Source organism: Glossina fuscipes, unplaced genomic scaffold (genome assembly GCF_014805625.2).
Source record: "Glossina fuscipes isolate IAEA_lab_2018 unplaced genomic scaffold, Yale_Gfus_2 1, whole genome shotgun sequence".
Classification (NCBI taxonomy): domain Eukaryota; kingdom Metazoa; phylum Arthropoda; class Insecta; order Diptera; family Glossinidae; genus Glossina; species Glossina fuscipes.
In genome coordinates, this window is record NW_023998415.1 from 44,324,535 (window position 1) to 44,341,226 (window position 16,692).

General features: G+C 34.6%; 2 protein-coding genes across 3 annotated transcripts; one reads left to right on the plus strand and one right to left on the minus strand.

The window, feature by feature from the left end:
• Positions 1-854: 854 nt before the first annotated feature.
• Positions 855-3,261, plus strand: LOC119632102 (protein cortex). 2 transcript variants are annotated; one of them, XM_038024831.1, is made up of 5 exons: positions 855-1,102; positions 1,191-1,373; positions 1,569-1,946; positions 2,142-2,291; positions 2,898-3,261. In XM_038024831.1, exons 1-5 carry the CDS (start codon positions 904-906, stop codon positions 3,176-3,178), a joined length of 1,191 nt encoding a protein of 396 aa, XP_037880759.1. In that variant the 5' UTR covers positions 855-903; the 3' UTR covers positions 3,179-3,261. The 2 variants fall into 2 exon arrangements, with proteins under 2 accessions (XP_037880759.1, XP_037880760.1); XM_038024832.1 differs by having other exon boundaries at positions 1,194-1,373.
• A 609-nt stretch (positions 3,262-3,870) lies between these two features.
• Positions 3,871-5,519, minus strand: LOC119632166. Its single transcript, XM_038024948.1, has 2 exons — positions 4,567-5,519; positions 3,871-4,497 (listed from the first exon to the last, which is right to left on the minus strand). The coding sequence occupies exons 1-2, from the start codon at positions 5,099-5,101 to the stop codon at positions 4,337-4,339; spliced, it is 696 nt and encodes a 231-aa protein (XP_037880876.1). The 5' UTR covers positions 5,102-5,519; the 3' UTR covers positions 3,871-4,336.
• Between the last annotated feature and the right edge of the window lie 11,173 nt (positions 5,520-16,692).

The window sequence follows — 16,692 nt, forward strand, 5'->3', positions numbered from 1 at the left end:
ATAAAGGTTGATACGCTTTAATAATCCATTTATGCGTTCGCAGTCTCTTATTGGCAGATTAACATGATCGCGAACATTCTGAAGCCCAACGTATATCTTGAACGTGTCTAATGGCGCATAAATGGCTGTGTGTCCATTTATTGCAGAGACAAAGACAAAGCCAAAGACAGAGCAAGAGTTTTCAAAAGGCTTAGTATTCTGATCAAGCAAACATTCAATTTACCCGCCCCACGATTAATAAACCAAATAAATTTCCGATTCATCCAAATTCAGTTTCATTTCGATAGAATTCTCGACATCAGCAGATAGTACGAGTACAGTATCTTCTTACTCTCGCCCATTTTGTGGACATTCGCAAACTTTTGGTAAACTATTCCGATCTCATTTTTCCATATGAAGTCGTGTTCGATTTCGTTCGCTTCTTGTCCTTCTATTCTGCGTTTGATTGGTGCGTGGATTTTGCTTCGCATTTTTTTTTATTTTTTTTTAATTTTTGTACATAATTTTATTTAATGAAATCTTTATAAGAATCGTAAATGGTTGATGCATATAAATAATAATTAGAAGTTGTCATGACCGGCAAGTTTTTTTTTATTAGCAAATGTTATTGAAGTAAATCGCGTAAGTTCATGCCTTAACTAATAGATACGTGATTAAAGGGCAGATAACTTGAAAATCAATTAGAATTAAAGTCATGTTGCCCTGGGTAACGAGTTTTCCCTTTAAAGCGATTATAATTTGTTGTTGTTTTTGTTTTTCCTTTAAATTCAACCGTAACATCTATCTGTATGCAGTAAATGTGCGTTTATGTGTATTTTATATCGTTTCGTTGCGTTAATATGGTTTTAGGTGCAAAACCAGGATTATTGGAGAGAAAATGCCTATATACCCGTACTCAAGGACATGATTGAAGTGAAATCGGAAAGAATTTTGCAATTAACCGATCCAAGCCTAAGGACATCGGGCATACCGGCATGCGAGAAGCGCAGAGTTCGCAATGATAAATATTTCGATAATTACGATTGGCCCTGTATACCGCGTTTAAAGCCGTCAATCTATGCGGATAAGACATTCGATTTGCCAGATTACAATACTTTTTGTGGTGCGTCATCCTTTTTGTATCGTTTCACTTTTTCAACTTAATTATGATTAATTATGATTAATGGCATTTTTTTTGTGTTTTTGTTTAGAAGAAAATATGATTGATTGGTCTGTTAACGGTCAAATAGCGGTATTGTTCGGTCATGATGTCATGATTTGGAAGAGTAAAGAGGATATTACTATGGTGTTTAACGTTCGTTATCCGAGTGCGTTGGCGTACAGTCCAAACGGTGAATATCTGGCGATTAGTTGCAAAACAGGTGAACATCCAGGTGAGTAATATTGTTAAAGCCTTTTCATGATCGTAAAGTTGATGCTATTCGCTCGCTCGCTCTCTCTCTCTTGCTCTTTTTCGAAGAGATATACATGAAATACACATACATATATATATATATATATATGCATGTAATGTAGAGACTCGCCTCGCCTTTCTTATATAAATTTTTTCTTTTTTTTTTTTTTTTTAGTTGTCGAACTTTGGGACGTTCAATCTCCAAGTTTCTCGGTACAAAGTGGTCAAATATTTGAGCAAAAATATAATCATATTCTTGCGCTCGCTTGGGATAGGCCCGGGACGCACCTGGTGTGCGGCAGTCATTTTGGAACAATATTTGTACTATCTGCGCCAAATATGAATATAATAATGAAATTTCATAAGCATTATTTACCGATTACAATAATACGCTTCTCGCCAAATAGACGGTATATGGCAAGCGGAGATGAAGAAGGCAACCTAGTCGTTTACAATTGGGGCTCATGCAGTGTACATCTCTACATATATTCAAGACGCGGGCTCCGTGTGGTTTTCGACTGGCATCCATGGACAGACTCCGACTTGGTGATATGTAAATATTATTCATTCATAATTGCATAGCGTAGTCAGCCGCGTAGACCAGCTGCGAACATCGGCTTATATTAATTATTAAGATTAAGATTACGCTGATATTGTTCTTCTAAAATGTGATTGTGTGTGTGTGTTTTTTTTTTTTTTTTTTTAAGTAAATATATGCAATTATTGTTAATATTGTTTCTTCTTTTAGCCGAAAAGGTTCCAGCTTCCATTATTTTACTTCATGTGCCCAGCAAGAAAATTGTAGGATATTATCAGCAAGCGGACAGAAGGACTATTATTAATTCAATTTCATTCAGTAAACTTACCGGAGAGTTATTAGTCAGCATTTCAAACCGAAGTAATTTCTTATTTCACTTAATTGCAAAACAAATTGCAAATAATGGAACTTGCATTACCTGTTCTTGTTCTACAAATTCTATCTCAAGCAATCTTATGCGATCCATTCTCCAATCAATCGCCTCTGCTTTGATTCTGCTTTAACTTCGATCGTGTAAAATATATGATGTATATAATCAATGGAGGCATGCAAATATGTCGGTCCCTTCGACTAAGTGTCAGTCCGTGTGTCGGTCCGCTCTTTAACTTGATTGCTTCAAGCTTTCAGAGATTGATAAAACTTAAAGGCAGCTGAGACTCAGCGACTCAGAGAGCCATATGAATTTTAGAAATCGATGAAGCGGAAGCCGACAAGAGGTAACTTATAAATTAGAAAAAGTAATGAGTTTAAGATTTTTTATAAATCTTTAATTAGTCTATCTAAGTAAACGTTAATTGACACTGGATCTACAATTGATAGACTGCGATGCAATTTTTCCTTATCTGCTTCAAATGATTGATATTCAAGATTCGCTTCAGAGCGGATATGGCTTTTTTTCTTTTGCTTTTCTTTTTTTTTTAATTAAAAAAATGATGCTCCACTTATTTTATTATTATTTTTATACAGTTGGTAATGTAAACTACAATCATAAAATTCTTGTCATGGCTTCCCTGGATCGCGTTGTTGATGTAATCGCTTTTGCTCACGGTAATGCAAGATTTTTGGTTTGGAGTCCCGATGGAACTCATGTGGCGACATCGGGCAACGAGGATGAAACGCTTACAATGTGGAATTTTTGCGCGAGAAATCGAAAGCGATTTCCTCAAAATGCACCTTACACTCCCAATTTCCATTTGAGTGAGTGCAACTTTGGAAGTCAATTTAAGAAATGGAACAATGTTAAGTAACTGTGATCTGTTTGTTGTCTTAATTTATATTTATATATGTTTGTAATTTATTTTCATTATGTTTCATTAAAGAGTTAACTTAAAAGAGATCTTGAGAGAATGCTCTCCTCTTGCTTATCTGTGGCAATTTTACTTAAGATTTTTGTGTTTTTTTTTTTGTTTATCTGTGCCCATGCAGTGCCTAATATGAAGAACGGCCGCCGCCATGTTCGAATGACACTAATGCGTAATTTTATATGCTTGGTTTTTGCTTGCTGTTTGGACGAACGATAGAACTTTCTGCAGGACTTGGAAACTTCTAAAAAAGGTCTGGCAACCAATGAAAGAGGAGGAGGAGGAGGAGGAGGAGGAAATTTAAAATTTTACAATTTCATAATTAGTTGTGAATCCCATTATGGCTACATATGTGATCTAAATTTCGAGCAAAGCCTGGGCTTAGTATCTCTCAGTCTCAAGTCTTGTCTTTCAAGTTCACGTAAGAACAAGTCGTCCATGGCCGGGGTTGCAATACTTACTCGTTACAATTTGTTAAGTTGGGCTACGAAAGACGTATTAAGGGAATTTCGAGACTAAACGTTAATGAAAGATGACAAAGTCTGAATAGTATTTAGTAGTAGAAAGATGTCATAGCGTAAGGGCAGCGAATAAAGCGAATTTATCGCTTTAATACAATCGAAAGTAGTGCCTCCTTGATTGAGCGCTTACGTGGAACGATGGAGAAAAATCGACGAAATCAGACAAATTGAAAAATGCATTCATTAATCATCGATTTGCTATGTATTGCTTATGAACGGCGATTTTCATACGAAAACGAAAACGAAAACGAAAAGCTATTGCAATTAGTTACAAGGACTATGGAAATTTTTACCTGGTTACGAGACATGTCTCTGCATATTTAAGACATCATGTCTATCAAAGCTAAATAGTGGGATTTATTTTTAATAGTCTCAGTTAATCGGACGTTGACTTGAGCTTAAGTCGATGCATTATTTAACGCATAAAGTGTTTTGTATTGGAAAATGTTTCACTCAATTGAACGGGCAGTCAGTTTTAAAGCTCGTCACTTTTTAAGAACATTTACGAAATGTTTCATTCTTCGCTAAGTTATATCTATATTTACATATAATGAATGTATTCAAGCTTTGGTTTTTATTTGTTTTATGATTTTTTTTTGGATTTCACTTTTAAACCAATACCGCCAGACTTTTGGCGACCGTTGAGTTTGGCCTTCGTTGGTGAACCAGTTGGTGGCTTGGGTTTTAAAGGTTTCGGTTCTATTCGCCCGAATAACTCGTAACTAAATTCGGTGCACAGTTTTCCTGCAACAATTAAAAAGAGGAGATGGGCTTAAACGATTTGAAATCATGGAAATGCATAGACAAACTAACCGTAACATAAGTCTTCTCCGCATTCGGGACATGTATGCAGGCGGGTTTCCACTATACCTGATTTATTTTTCAATTTTCTTATACAATTATTTAGCATGAATTCCTTTCGGTCACGAGCTTCTGTCTTCAATTGCAGTTTCCCCATTTCTATCATACGTGAGAAATATTCGCCATCAATTTTCAATTTGGGACGTAGTGTTGTTAACATTTTCCAATCAATTGGTACGGCGCACAATTCATGCAAGGCGACTTCTCTCATCTCTGCCGGTATTGGATCCGCATACAAATAAAGGGGATCACGTTCTCCACTGCTTTTAAGTAATTTTTTCTGTTCTTTTCGCGGCATTTTGAACGAGAAATCCTTCTCTTTAATTTTAATTTCATCAGATCTGACCTTAATTGGCCTGGTCTTATATTCGGGAACCTTTTCCATAAGACGTTTAAATTCTTCACTATTTTGCACTAGACTACGGCTTAAATCTAAAATGGGCGCCGTCGTCTTCTTTTTAACTAATAAATCTTCCAATTTACTCATGATTTGTATAAAATTCTTCTATTTCTATTTCTCTCTCTTTCTCTTCAATTTTTACAAAAATTTAATTACGATATTCGAAGGTTTTATAATAACAAGCGACACCAAAACAATACAATCGCTTACAATAAGAATTACACGAGTTTTTTTTTTTTTTAAATAAATCGATAATGTTTCTAAGCAACCCGTTCATTTACCTGACGAGAACAAAAATGAAAAGGACACAATTACGAGAGCATGCGATTAATAGTCCTTGGAGATATTATCATAATTCTGATTCTTTAAGGTCAGGAATAATGATTTAATGGCATAACATATCGCATGCTTCTATTTGTAATTCGCCGATTCTCCGATACGTACTTCTCTCGATCTATTGGCTGTCAAAGTGACATCTCCACAACTTGGACCAATACACATATGTTGCAAAAACTTTTTCAACTTATTTAAAAGATGATGCTATCGTTTGATGCTTAATACTGTAACCAAATTTCGATAAATTTCGTTTGGAGTTGTTGCTCCGTCCGCCGATGTAACGGGTATACGGGATGTCATGGATTAAGTGAAAGCGTTGAAAGAGTGAAGTAATTTCTTTCCTTTTTTTGTTCTTCATTGCTTTAAAGGGCCATCTATAGCTTAAAGCCGAGATAAGAAATTTATAATCGGTTGTGAACGAACCTTATATACCCATCACCGTTAAACTTTCATACCCTATAGGATTGGCCAGGCGAGTCGAAGTGAAAAATTTTATCGTGTGTGACGAGCAAAAAATACAAAAAACAAAAGTGTTCTCAGCCTTTGTTGCATTGCAGGTGGATCCTTTGACCCGTCGGGGTCATTTCCTAATGCTTTTGCAAATCTCTAGGCGATATCGGCATTTTCGCAAATGGAAGAACAAATACTACAGATAGATGAACAGACGGACACACTTAGGTGCATTCTGAGTTTGACGCTTTGGTCAAGAATGTATATGGACTCTATGGACTTTTTGAAGCTTGTTTCTGCGCGTTATAGAAGTTTTGAAAAAAAAATTTAAAACCTGATCACTTTTGTACAGCTATCAGAGTCCATAGTCCATAGGTCTATACGTTCAAATTTTTATATGTTTACTTGCTGCAGTCTGCGAGTAATACGCAGGAAATCAATTTTCTTCCCTTTGCAAGACGGAGATGTATTCAGTCTTCGTGGATGTCTGTAGACGTGTCGCTCGACCGATTTGGTATATTTTCAATACCAAACTGCAATAGTTCTTCTTCCAATAGTTCTCGCAAATTTGAAGTCAACAGTAGCAAAATGCTTACAACCGACATTACACAGCTGGGCCGACAGACAAGCGGGCATGGTTAAATCGATTCAGAGCTTGCAGCGGAGATTTCTGCATTTTTGTTATAAGTGCTGCAAACTTTTCGACAAAATGAATGCAACCGGTCATCCTCCAGTGATGGTTATAAAAAATGTATTTCCGACAAGGAAACCCTGATGTACTGCGGAAGAGAATGTCATTTCAAAGATACTCTAAAAATTCAAATGAAAAGAGTAAAGTCTGAGTTACTCCGCGGCCGTCTTGAAAAATCGTGTATCGTGAAAAGTTGTCGCGTTTTAAGTTGTGAAATATATAATGGATATATTAGTATATTGTACAACGCTTATGGTACACAAGGTATGTTATTAAGTTTGCGCCGATATATGCAACACCGAGAAGGAGCTGAGATAGGCCTATCTTTTATAACACCAATCAGTTTTGAATCGTTTGAAGCTTGTCTGTCCGTTTGCCCGTCTCCTTATCTCTTGTTCAATCTATAAGGAGCAACTCTGTTATTTATTTAAACGTCATTTCTGTATTGTTATACTGTACTCTGTTATTTTTCTCATCTTGATATAATTTTGTCATTTACTTAATATCTTTTTGCATAGATGGTAAATCATATATATGTAATTAATTTCCTAATAAAAAAACAAAATAGAAAATAAACTTTCTACAAACATCCATTATTAGGAAACAACAGACAAAGCATTAGATTGCAAATTTTCCAAGCAAGGATACATTTGACAAGGGCAGTCTGTTCAAAGTACTTGGGGGGGAGATGAGCATTTCAGCTGAATACCTTGTTTGAGGGCAATGAGTTTTATCTCTATCGTCGTATTAGAGAAAGCTTAAACGAGTTTTCGGCGTGTTTACCGTGCACTACTGACGGATTCAATTTTCGTTCATTTGCGCAGAACTTTTACGACAGCTTTACGACGAACGATATGTAATTTTTTTTGTTTTACTTAACACGATGTTGGCGACTTGTTGAAAACATCAAATTGACGCAATTCTTTTCTCTTCTTCTTCAACTTTTGAAAAATGTTAGGTCCCGTTGTGTCTAGATGCAGAATTGTGATCTAACGGAATATGATCAGAGATGCTTTACGTCTCAGTTTTGTTTTTAAAAAATCTTTAAAAAATATTTATATATATACTCTTGAAACGTGTACCTGGCTATGAAAAAAACCGGTTTGCTTTTTATATAAATTTAGAGTAATGATCTCTCTCGTAACGAAGTAATTATACGATTCATTCGCGATCTATAGGAAACTTGATGGCGGTTTTAAATAAAAATATCAGTTAAATGTACTTCGAAACAGTTTACACTCTAGCTATTAAGCTGGCTGTAAAAGCTATAGGCATCGAGTTAGGTTTAACGCTAATTGCGTTTACAATTTTCGCCATGCCCGCTTTAAAATCTGATTTGGGGCTATTGACTAAGAGCGAACAGTTTTTAGTTTTTCATATAAATTACGGCAATCGAACGAATGAGCGAATCGAACAAACGGAAGGACAAATGTAGTAAACGCCTCAGTCTTGTACCTATGCACTTTCGATTGCAAAACGAAGTGCATCCTGTGTAGCATTCAAATTTCAATTCTCAATTTCTTGTCAGTTCAATCCATATCGATAATGCTCAAGTCAGAGCTTTTATCGGCTGCGACTAATTGCATAAACTCACTTAATCAATCTATTCATGGAAGTTAATTTATATTTGAAACTTGCTCCACTTTCGTTACAGACCCATGATGCCCAGAACTATAAATATCAAAAATAGTTACACATACATTCCTCTTATAAGAATCTATACATTTAGACGCGAAATGCGTCCAAATTTTCAGGCAAATTTTCTTCCACTTAAACGTATGCTTTGGAAATCCAAAAATAATCTTTTTATTGGTATTACAATAATGTATTTCAATAATTTCTAGGACGAAAGTAGGGTGAACACTAGCCACTAAGATTCTGGGCTATGAGGTTTTTTTAAGGCATAGACTAGATAGATAATTACTCTGGTCGCTTAAAGAAAGTTAAATGCGCGATTCGTCAATATATCCATTGTCCATTCGACATTCCGAAGACGAATCTTCATAGACGCTTTGCATGCAGCCATTGGAGGAAGTTGGGGTAATATTTTCCAAAGAAAGATGGAATTGTTTTTTTTAATTTATAGCAAACTCATCGGTATTGTGAAGAAAACATATCGTTAATTGACATTTGTGTTAAATTTTATTGAAATTTTTGGTTTTCAAATCGAAAAGCGATCGGTCAAAATCAATATGAAGACATGGATTGACTTGTGTACATGTCGGAGGCAGTTAAGACTTTGTCAATGTAAAGATTAAATAAATAGATGAGAGGATCTGTGACTATATTAACTCAATACACCATCCCGCCGATTACGAATATATGTAAAATTTAATTGGAATCTCTAATATCTATCTATATTTTCGAATGCAAGAGAAAAAAAAAAAATAAATAAGGATTGCATGCTCTAACGATAGGCATAGCATAACAGCGTGTGCTTGGTAGTCAACCTTAATAGCATAACTACTGCTTTTAAGTTATGCAAATTTCGATTTCTTCGTTGTTTCGTCCTTTTCTGCTTAACGTCCTTTTTCAAATTCTTTTTGCAGATATACAGTTCGCAGTTATCCTTTTTTTACGACTAGAAATATGTTCAAGTTTTTTGTATTCGTTTTTCTTTTTTTGTCTTTTTTGCTTGCATATCTATTATAAAAAATTTGTATTCGCTTCAACGGATCCTTCATACTCCGATGGTGCATATAGTTATGTGCCTGAATATTAAAATGTACACTCCAACCTGAAATGTAATCAATTAAATTTAACATTTATTTACATAAGCGCTCGTTTTTCTACCCTTAGTCTGTTTATCTTCATTAATGGTTTAACTTCGCTATGCCGTACACCTACAAATGTTTATGTGCAATATGTTGTCCGTGAACAATATCTACATAATAAGACGTCCCATTACGCAAAGGTTGTTGCAATAGCCGGGATTTTGGGGATTGTCAAAGCAGCAATTTGGGTTTTGCAAAAAGGGGAAAAAAACTCACCTTTACTCGCTTTGCACTTAAAATACTTGCAACGACTGTACCTCTATGGGTACATTAAAAAAAAAATTTAAACTAAAACTAATTTAAAATTACAGTTATAATTATTATTATAATACAATAAAAGTCACAAAATATGATATCATTACATATGAACTAATATAAAGTGTCCAGGGGTTAAAATTGTACCCTATTCTAGTTGTGAAATATGAATATGTTACCTAAAGAAAGGCTAGCCTCCAGTATATATTTAGTAATAATGTCTAGGGGCGATATACAAAAAACCCTCAATTTTATCAATGCACGAATTAAAATTTTTATTCGAAACTTTCTGTGATTAACCTTGAATTATGACTTTTAGGGGATAGGGGGTAAGCTTTATTTACATTTCTTAGAAGGCTTACTTACGTGCGATTAATGTATCAGACCTTATATCTAAGCTTTTCAGAGCTTCCTGTCTGTCTGAATAACAGGATTCAATTCTCTTGACTCGATCACCTTTGCCTTCTACAATCAAATTTCATTCTACCACATCCCTGTTAATCCCATCCCTTTTTGCCTGTTCTGTGATATATTATTTATCTTCTCGCGGATCGGTAGCTGCCCTGGTAGGTGAAGCCTCACAATTTCTTTTGCTTCGAAAACGGTTAGTTTTTCATCCAAATTCTTAGACCCACTTTGGGTCTAAGGTTATTGACTTTATTAAAAGCTTTAACCGATTTGAGCCTACGGCCTACTCGACCAGTCAAATGGATAAATACATATCACATATCCGCATGTGTAATCGAGTAGGCAAAGGATTGCGACTAAGAACTCGACGATGGTGGGTTCAAAACTCAAGTACGGTGAAGTTTTTAATACAGCCGTTCATAAATCCTTACTTTGCAAATTTATGTACAAAATATATAGACAATAAATAAATAAATAAATAAAGTAAACAAATGAGATCATCAATAAATAAATATAGGATGTCGTGGAGTATGGATATTAAAGGAGAATGCACGTGACAAGATCTTAAGATCGTTGCGAATGCGTTTATTGTATTTTCAATATGTGATATTGTCAAGCAGGTATGAATGTTTATGTAGACTGTTGGCATATATTAACCGCCTACGTTCGAGACGCATTCTACGTCAAAAAATTTATCAAAGTAATGCTGTGAACCGTGGGAAAGGATCCAAAAGATTCCTTCTTATCTGGTAAATAAAAAAGTGAATCCAAATCAGTGACTCAGGTTGACTGTTTTTGCTCATCTTGATTACTTTTCGGAATATCCTTGAATACGAGAAGAGGTCCGACAAATAAGCCTTCTATATAATAAAGGTTACTATAGTAACTTTGCGCTCAATCGAACTTTGGAATCAACATTTTTCGTAAAATAAATAAAATTAAAAGAGAAACGTGATGTAAGAGATAGATCCAAATTTTGCACATATATATATCTAGTGTGTAAAACTGCCGGATTTTGCTGAGCGATATTAAAGATGGCGAATTCTTTTTATATAATGACTTTTCCAAATATGAGGAGTGGCCTTAAACACGGTTTGGTCTAAAGCATTATTTTCAAATGAAATTTCCTTAATAAAATTTTCATATCAGGCTTCATAAAATTAGCAAAATTGAAACGGCGGCTCTTCTACAATTTTCTACCAAATAAACTATGGATAAATACAACGGAATATGCTTCCATTTCGGAAGTACCAAAGGATTATCGAGTAGTCAGAGCAAACGATTTAAAATATACGCGATTTGTGATACACGGATCCGATCTACCTATTGATCTTCGCCTTCTCTTGCAATCAAATATCGTAAAAGTCGATTTATAATTACTCTGCTTGCTGTTACTTAGTCAAGTCAAGTCTTGTTACTTTCACAAATAAGTCAATTGAGATTTTTTTCTTTTTAGTAAATGAGCAGTAATCACTGAGGAGATGTTCGCTATTCGCGGTAATACGATGATCGTGCGGTAAGAAGTGAGGAGAAGTGATAAGAGAAATAGGGAAGTAGCGGCCATAATCTAATGATTGTAAGCCGACTGTGATTTGAATCCGCGAACAGTGACTTGGTGGTCGCAATTCTTACCTGCTCAGCTATTCATGCGATTTATTTTAATGTAAACGTCTTGTGATCAATATCAGACCTGGGTCAAAGTTCATCTGAAAAAAAAAAAAAAAGGAAAAGAATTCCTTTAGACTTTTGATTTTAGTGAGTGTGCGTAATTAATTAGGCATAAATATCTCAAGTCGCTGTTTTATGCAGAAGAGCAACGTAGATAATCAGTAGATTGACTCTTTCGTCTCACTATACTTATGTTTATATAGAAATGTACGGAGGTCGCCGATGCGGTGAGAAAATGAAAGTTTTGATTTGTAGATTTTTGAAGTTTCGGAATTTCGGAATTTGGGATTTTCGGAATTGAATACCTTGTGTAGCTATTGTGTATGAAAGTACAATAATGAAATAAAAATTACATATGAATTTGTAAATGTTTACAGCAAACGTCTTCTATTTGTGTTGGAGTATGTATATGGATAATGTATACATTCAGCAGAGCAAGTTCACTGCGAACGAAATGCAATTGTCGCCGTCACACAACTTTATCATCACCTGTAAGTAAAATAGAAGAGAAAAACGAAGCAAAAAAAAAGGTTACATTTTGCGATAAAAGCACAACAATGGTAACAAAGTGCTGTTATACATAAAACAAATGCAAGCACGCACACACAAACACACACACACACACACACACACAAACATATATATATATATATATACACTTATGTTAATATTCAAGCACTCTTTACTGCTGTAGTGTTATTGAACGTCCGAGTCATGAATATTAGAAAGAAAGAAGGAAAGAAAAGAGCAAAAAGTAAAACAAAAAAACAAGAATAAATGTGAAACACTTTCGGTTAATGTGAATCATAAATCCTGGTTGGAAAATAAAAACTATGAGAACCTGCACGTGTGCCATGAGCAATAGTCTCACATGCGATGTTCGCATGAATTACTGCAGCAATCACTTCTCAACGATTCTCAACATCCAGGCAGACACATATAAACACACAAATGCGCGGTCACAGAGAGATGTTTTCATCTAAGTACTGTTTGTAAACAAACAAACATCTACACTTCAAGAAATATTATGACGCTAAAGAGATAGGCAATAAGATAAAATGCGATAAAGTTCTTCTTCAACTATAAAAAATCTACATTTTTTATTGATATATGTCTGTGTTTCCCCTGTGTTTCGCCCCATCGTAGTTAGGTAGGTCATCGTTGCCGTTAAATGATAAAATAAATTTTCTTTTCGATTTATTTGCTTGACGACGCTTTAAATCAGCTGCGCAGCAGAGCGCATTTCAAAGACAATTAGTTAGAATGATTGTAAAATATCACAGAAGCGAAATGCTTTGTGGCCTGCAAGTTAAAATATTTATGAAATCATGGTCAATAGTTCCCGCGACTACGATATTGACACCATTTTTTTTTTGTACCAAGAAATCCACATTAATTTTTAAGAAGTACTTCAATTCTCGATTTATGATTTACGAACTTACTGATCTTAGGGATGCACTAACTTTTGTTGCTTTTGACGCAGTGAAAATATTCGAATTTAGATAGTGTGAAAAGCGTTGGGGCAACTCGTTCCCCTTGATAATGAGATATTTTCCGATGAATGATGATTGCTTTTAAAAGGGATGGCATCGATATTTGCCACACCCAATGACGCAGCCAAAAGAGGCGGCTATTCTAAAAATGTTTCTCGATAATCAAAAAGTGAAAACGCAAGAGATAGCCAATATCCTAAAGATGTTAGAGGGCATTGTATTCATCGATTTGCCTAAAAGTTTCGCTATGAGAAAGCTATTTTTCATCGTCTGTGTTTACAAGGTAACGAAAACACCAACAACGTATTCGAAGGCTGTAATCGTCAAATTGTATGAATTCAACTCTGAATTGCTGGTCCACGTATTTTGTATTTTCTAGGTCTGGCCGTCACTGACTATTGTCTATTTGCGAATTTTCAAAGAATATTTCAGGAGAAAAGATTTGCAGCAAGTGATGAAGTCATAGCGGAAACAGAAACCTATCTTGAATGCTATGGCAACTCATTCTATAAAAAAAGCATTGACTTGTTCGATGAACCTTGGATTGACTGTATCATCATCATCTTCAACGGGATCGTGTAGATGAATAAAATTGAATTTTACACATAAAAAACATATATGATTTTCTTATTTAGTTCTGGAAATTATTGACCAACATATTCTATTGATTTCTAGGAATTGAGATTTTTCTGCATATGTTAAGATAAGAAATAAATTCAATTAAAGCATCGAATATCGTTCGTCCGATCTGAAAGTTGACTAAAGCTTTGATTTGATAAATATCGGGAATTGGTGACTAACTCATTGATGCAACCGATTCTGCTATATGCTTTAATTTACTTTTTTAACTCTGTTTTCTTTCTTCTCCATGAAAGTTTTATGAGCGCATATCGGGACTTTCATCAAAATATACGATACTCCGGCTTTCACTACGTGTTACGGTATTTTCAAAATATTTTTTAAATCAAGATAAACTTTATCTTACTAAACCTAACTGCATGAAGAATTATGAATAAATGTTGTCTTCCATTAGATTATAAGAGTTGACTTGGCATACCCAGAGAAAGACATATTGTAAAAACTGTTTCTTTATAGTTGAGAGGGGAGACGATGTCAGGTCAGTCAACAACGCAACGAAAGCTAATCCATTATAAAATTAGATATGATGTCGTTCAAATTTGTATCGTTCTTAAAATTGGCTCATCCTGGCATGGGTCGAAAACTGTGTTGTTTAATCGTTAGATTTCCCATTGTAACAGTTAACCTATTCCTATCCTGTCTACAAATTAATTGATTCTAATTAGACGCTTTCGGATACCAATTGTAGGTGTTGTCTAATGTTGTCTCGTTAATTCTCGGTTTTTCTGAGTGTATCGGACTTTATGTTAAATTGTTCTCGTCGTTTTTTTTGTTTTTGTTTTTTTTCTTTCTTCTTCGGATTTTGAGGATTTTCTAAATTAATTTCATGCTTTTGTCTCATTACAAAACCTCTGCTCCTACATCAATTGTTTCGTTTGTACGTTTTCGTATGTCCGAGGGAGCGAGGGCGGTTTTCATGTAATTCTTTAAAGGTGTGAATCATTTATCATGCGTGCGTTAAAAACCCACAGTATAGCAATTTATTATTTGTGTTTTGTGAAAAATATGAAATGTTGTTGTTTCTGTGGTTGTTTACTTATTTCTATTTATTTTCTTTTTCATATTTGAAGGGAATGGCGGGACGATGAAACGAGAGAAATTCTATGTGTATGTATGTGTATGTATGTATGTATTTATGTATGTATGTATGTGTGTGTGTGTGTGTGTGTGTGTGTGTGTGTGTGTGGACGCAGAGATGGGAAGTGCGGCAGGAGGTTACAAGATTTTGCAAAAGTATTCTAAAAACCACTTATACGAGAAATGTGTGTAGATGCGTTTTAAAGCTTCAGCTGAGACTGTCATTAAATAAAAATGATTATACCAAGGCTTGCAGCCCATTCATCAAATTATAAGGCTTTTTATAAGCATTACCGTTTATAATCTGTAGAAATATGTATTAGAGACCTGCAAAATACTTATAGGACAAAATATGAGAATATTTCGAAACGTAAGACGATTCATTCGGATTCATTTAATACGACTATGCCTTATACGAGTCGCATTACATCAAGTACGCTCGTAGGTTAATAGCCGTAACTGCATAGCGTAAATATGCGTATATATGTATTAAGATATACATTTGTGCATATAAGAAGGTACGAATGAATTATCAAAAAGGCATTAAACAATGTTCGGATGCGGCGGAAGGCTTCAAAGACCTTAAGTAATACTCATTTTTTGCTTGTCCTCTCTCTCAATATATATATATATAGTTGTTAACGTACCCGCGTTTGTAAACTTCAAACAATTAAAAGGTCTTTCCAACCAGAAAATTTATCAAAAACTTTTAAATAAACTTTTTGTAAAAATTGGCTTACAACACTTATTTAACTTATTTAACTTACCTACCCTACCTTCTCTTAATAGATTCATTTTACAATTTTGTGGCGCAATTAATCGTTCATCGAGTTGATCGATATGACATTGTGTGACTCTCTCTTATACTTAGATGCGATGCGATGCGATGCGTTCAGCCTCATACAAACCGATATCTACTTTAAATTATGCTTAACCTTATACATAAGTAATAAAATGTTAAAAATTATTATGTCTTCCTCTCGCTCCAACCAAGTACTGGACCATCAGTTGCTCAGTAGTATATCATCAACTTTTTGGCGCGTACGCGTATGTTAGGTAGAGGTAAAAGTTACCTTGGTGGGTGCTTCTTCTACAACAGACTTGTAATTAAAAATAATTTTCTCGGTCACATTTCTGTCAGTTAAGCTTAACATGGTCTTCCAATGTTCTACTCAATGAATGAAACGAGAGGTGTTTGGGAGTTTGGGAAACGCATAAAGATAAAACAATTGTTTAATGTATATCTTCATTCAGTAAAAAGATACATTCTCTCCAACGGAGTCTATAGATTGTGCAAAAAAAAAAAAGACATAGTCTGTCGTATGTTTGTTGTTTTCAATTTTATGATAAAAATACGCGAAATAATAAATAAGTGACCAACTGATGCATAGGAAGGTAAGTAATATTCCAGTGCTGGTAATTAATTATGGGTGCATGAGAAAATATTTTCTTTTTTGCTTTTGTTTTTGTAATTAAACAAATTTAGTTCTATAGCTTTTCGAAGAGGCCAGCAAGTAATGATGCCCGCTTTACGACCAAATATATACGAATATATACATATATATATATATATAAAATATGCATATAATGCAAATATGTATATGTAGATATATATGCATGCGCAAGTATATACACATGTGCGTATATAAATATTATGATATAAAATTATAGACTCGTGTCTAAAGAACAAAAAAAAAAAGGAAAACGAGAAGGAAAAAAAAAATAAATAAATAATAAAGGAGAAGCCAAAAAGATCCCCAAGATTTTGTCATGACAGAGGTCAGATAACTTCACATACATACACAAGCGTGCATGCACACACAACAGGTACATACCTGTAGACAAGGGATTTAAATGATAGTAAGACAACGACGACGACGACGACGA

Bases quoted from the DNA above. Each gene is read 5' to 3' on its own strand.
- LOC119632102 (XM_038024831.1), top strand. From the start codon at position 904: ATGATTGAAGTGAAATCGGAAAGAATTTTGCAATTAACCGATCCAAGC. The intron at 1,947-2,141 runs GTAAATATTATT...TTCTTCTTTTAG, and splicing joins AGACTCCGACTTGGTGATAT to CCGAAAAGGTTCCAGCTTCC. The intron at 2,292-2,897 runs GTAATTTCTTAT...ATTTTTATACAG, and splicing joins AGTCAGCATTTCAAACCGAA to TTGGTAATGTAAACTACAAT.
- LOC119632166 (XM_038024948.1), bottom strand. From the start codon at position 5,101: ATGAGTAAATTGGAAGATTTATTAGTTAAAAAGAAGACGACGGCGCCC. The intron at 4,498-4,566 runs GTTAGTTTGTCT...TAATTGTTGCAG, and splicing joins CGGAGAAGACTTATGTTACG to GAAAACTGTGCACCGAATTT.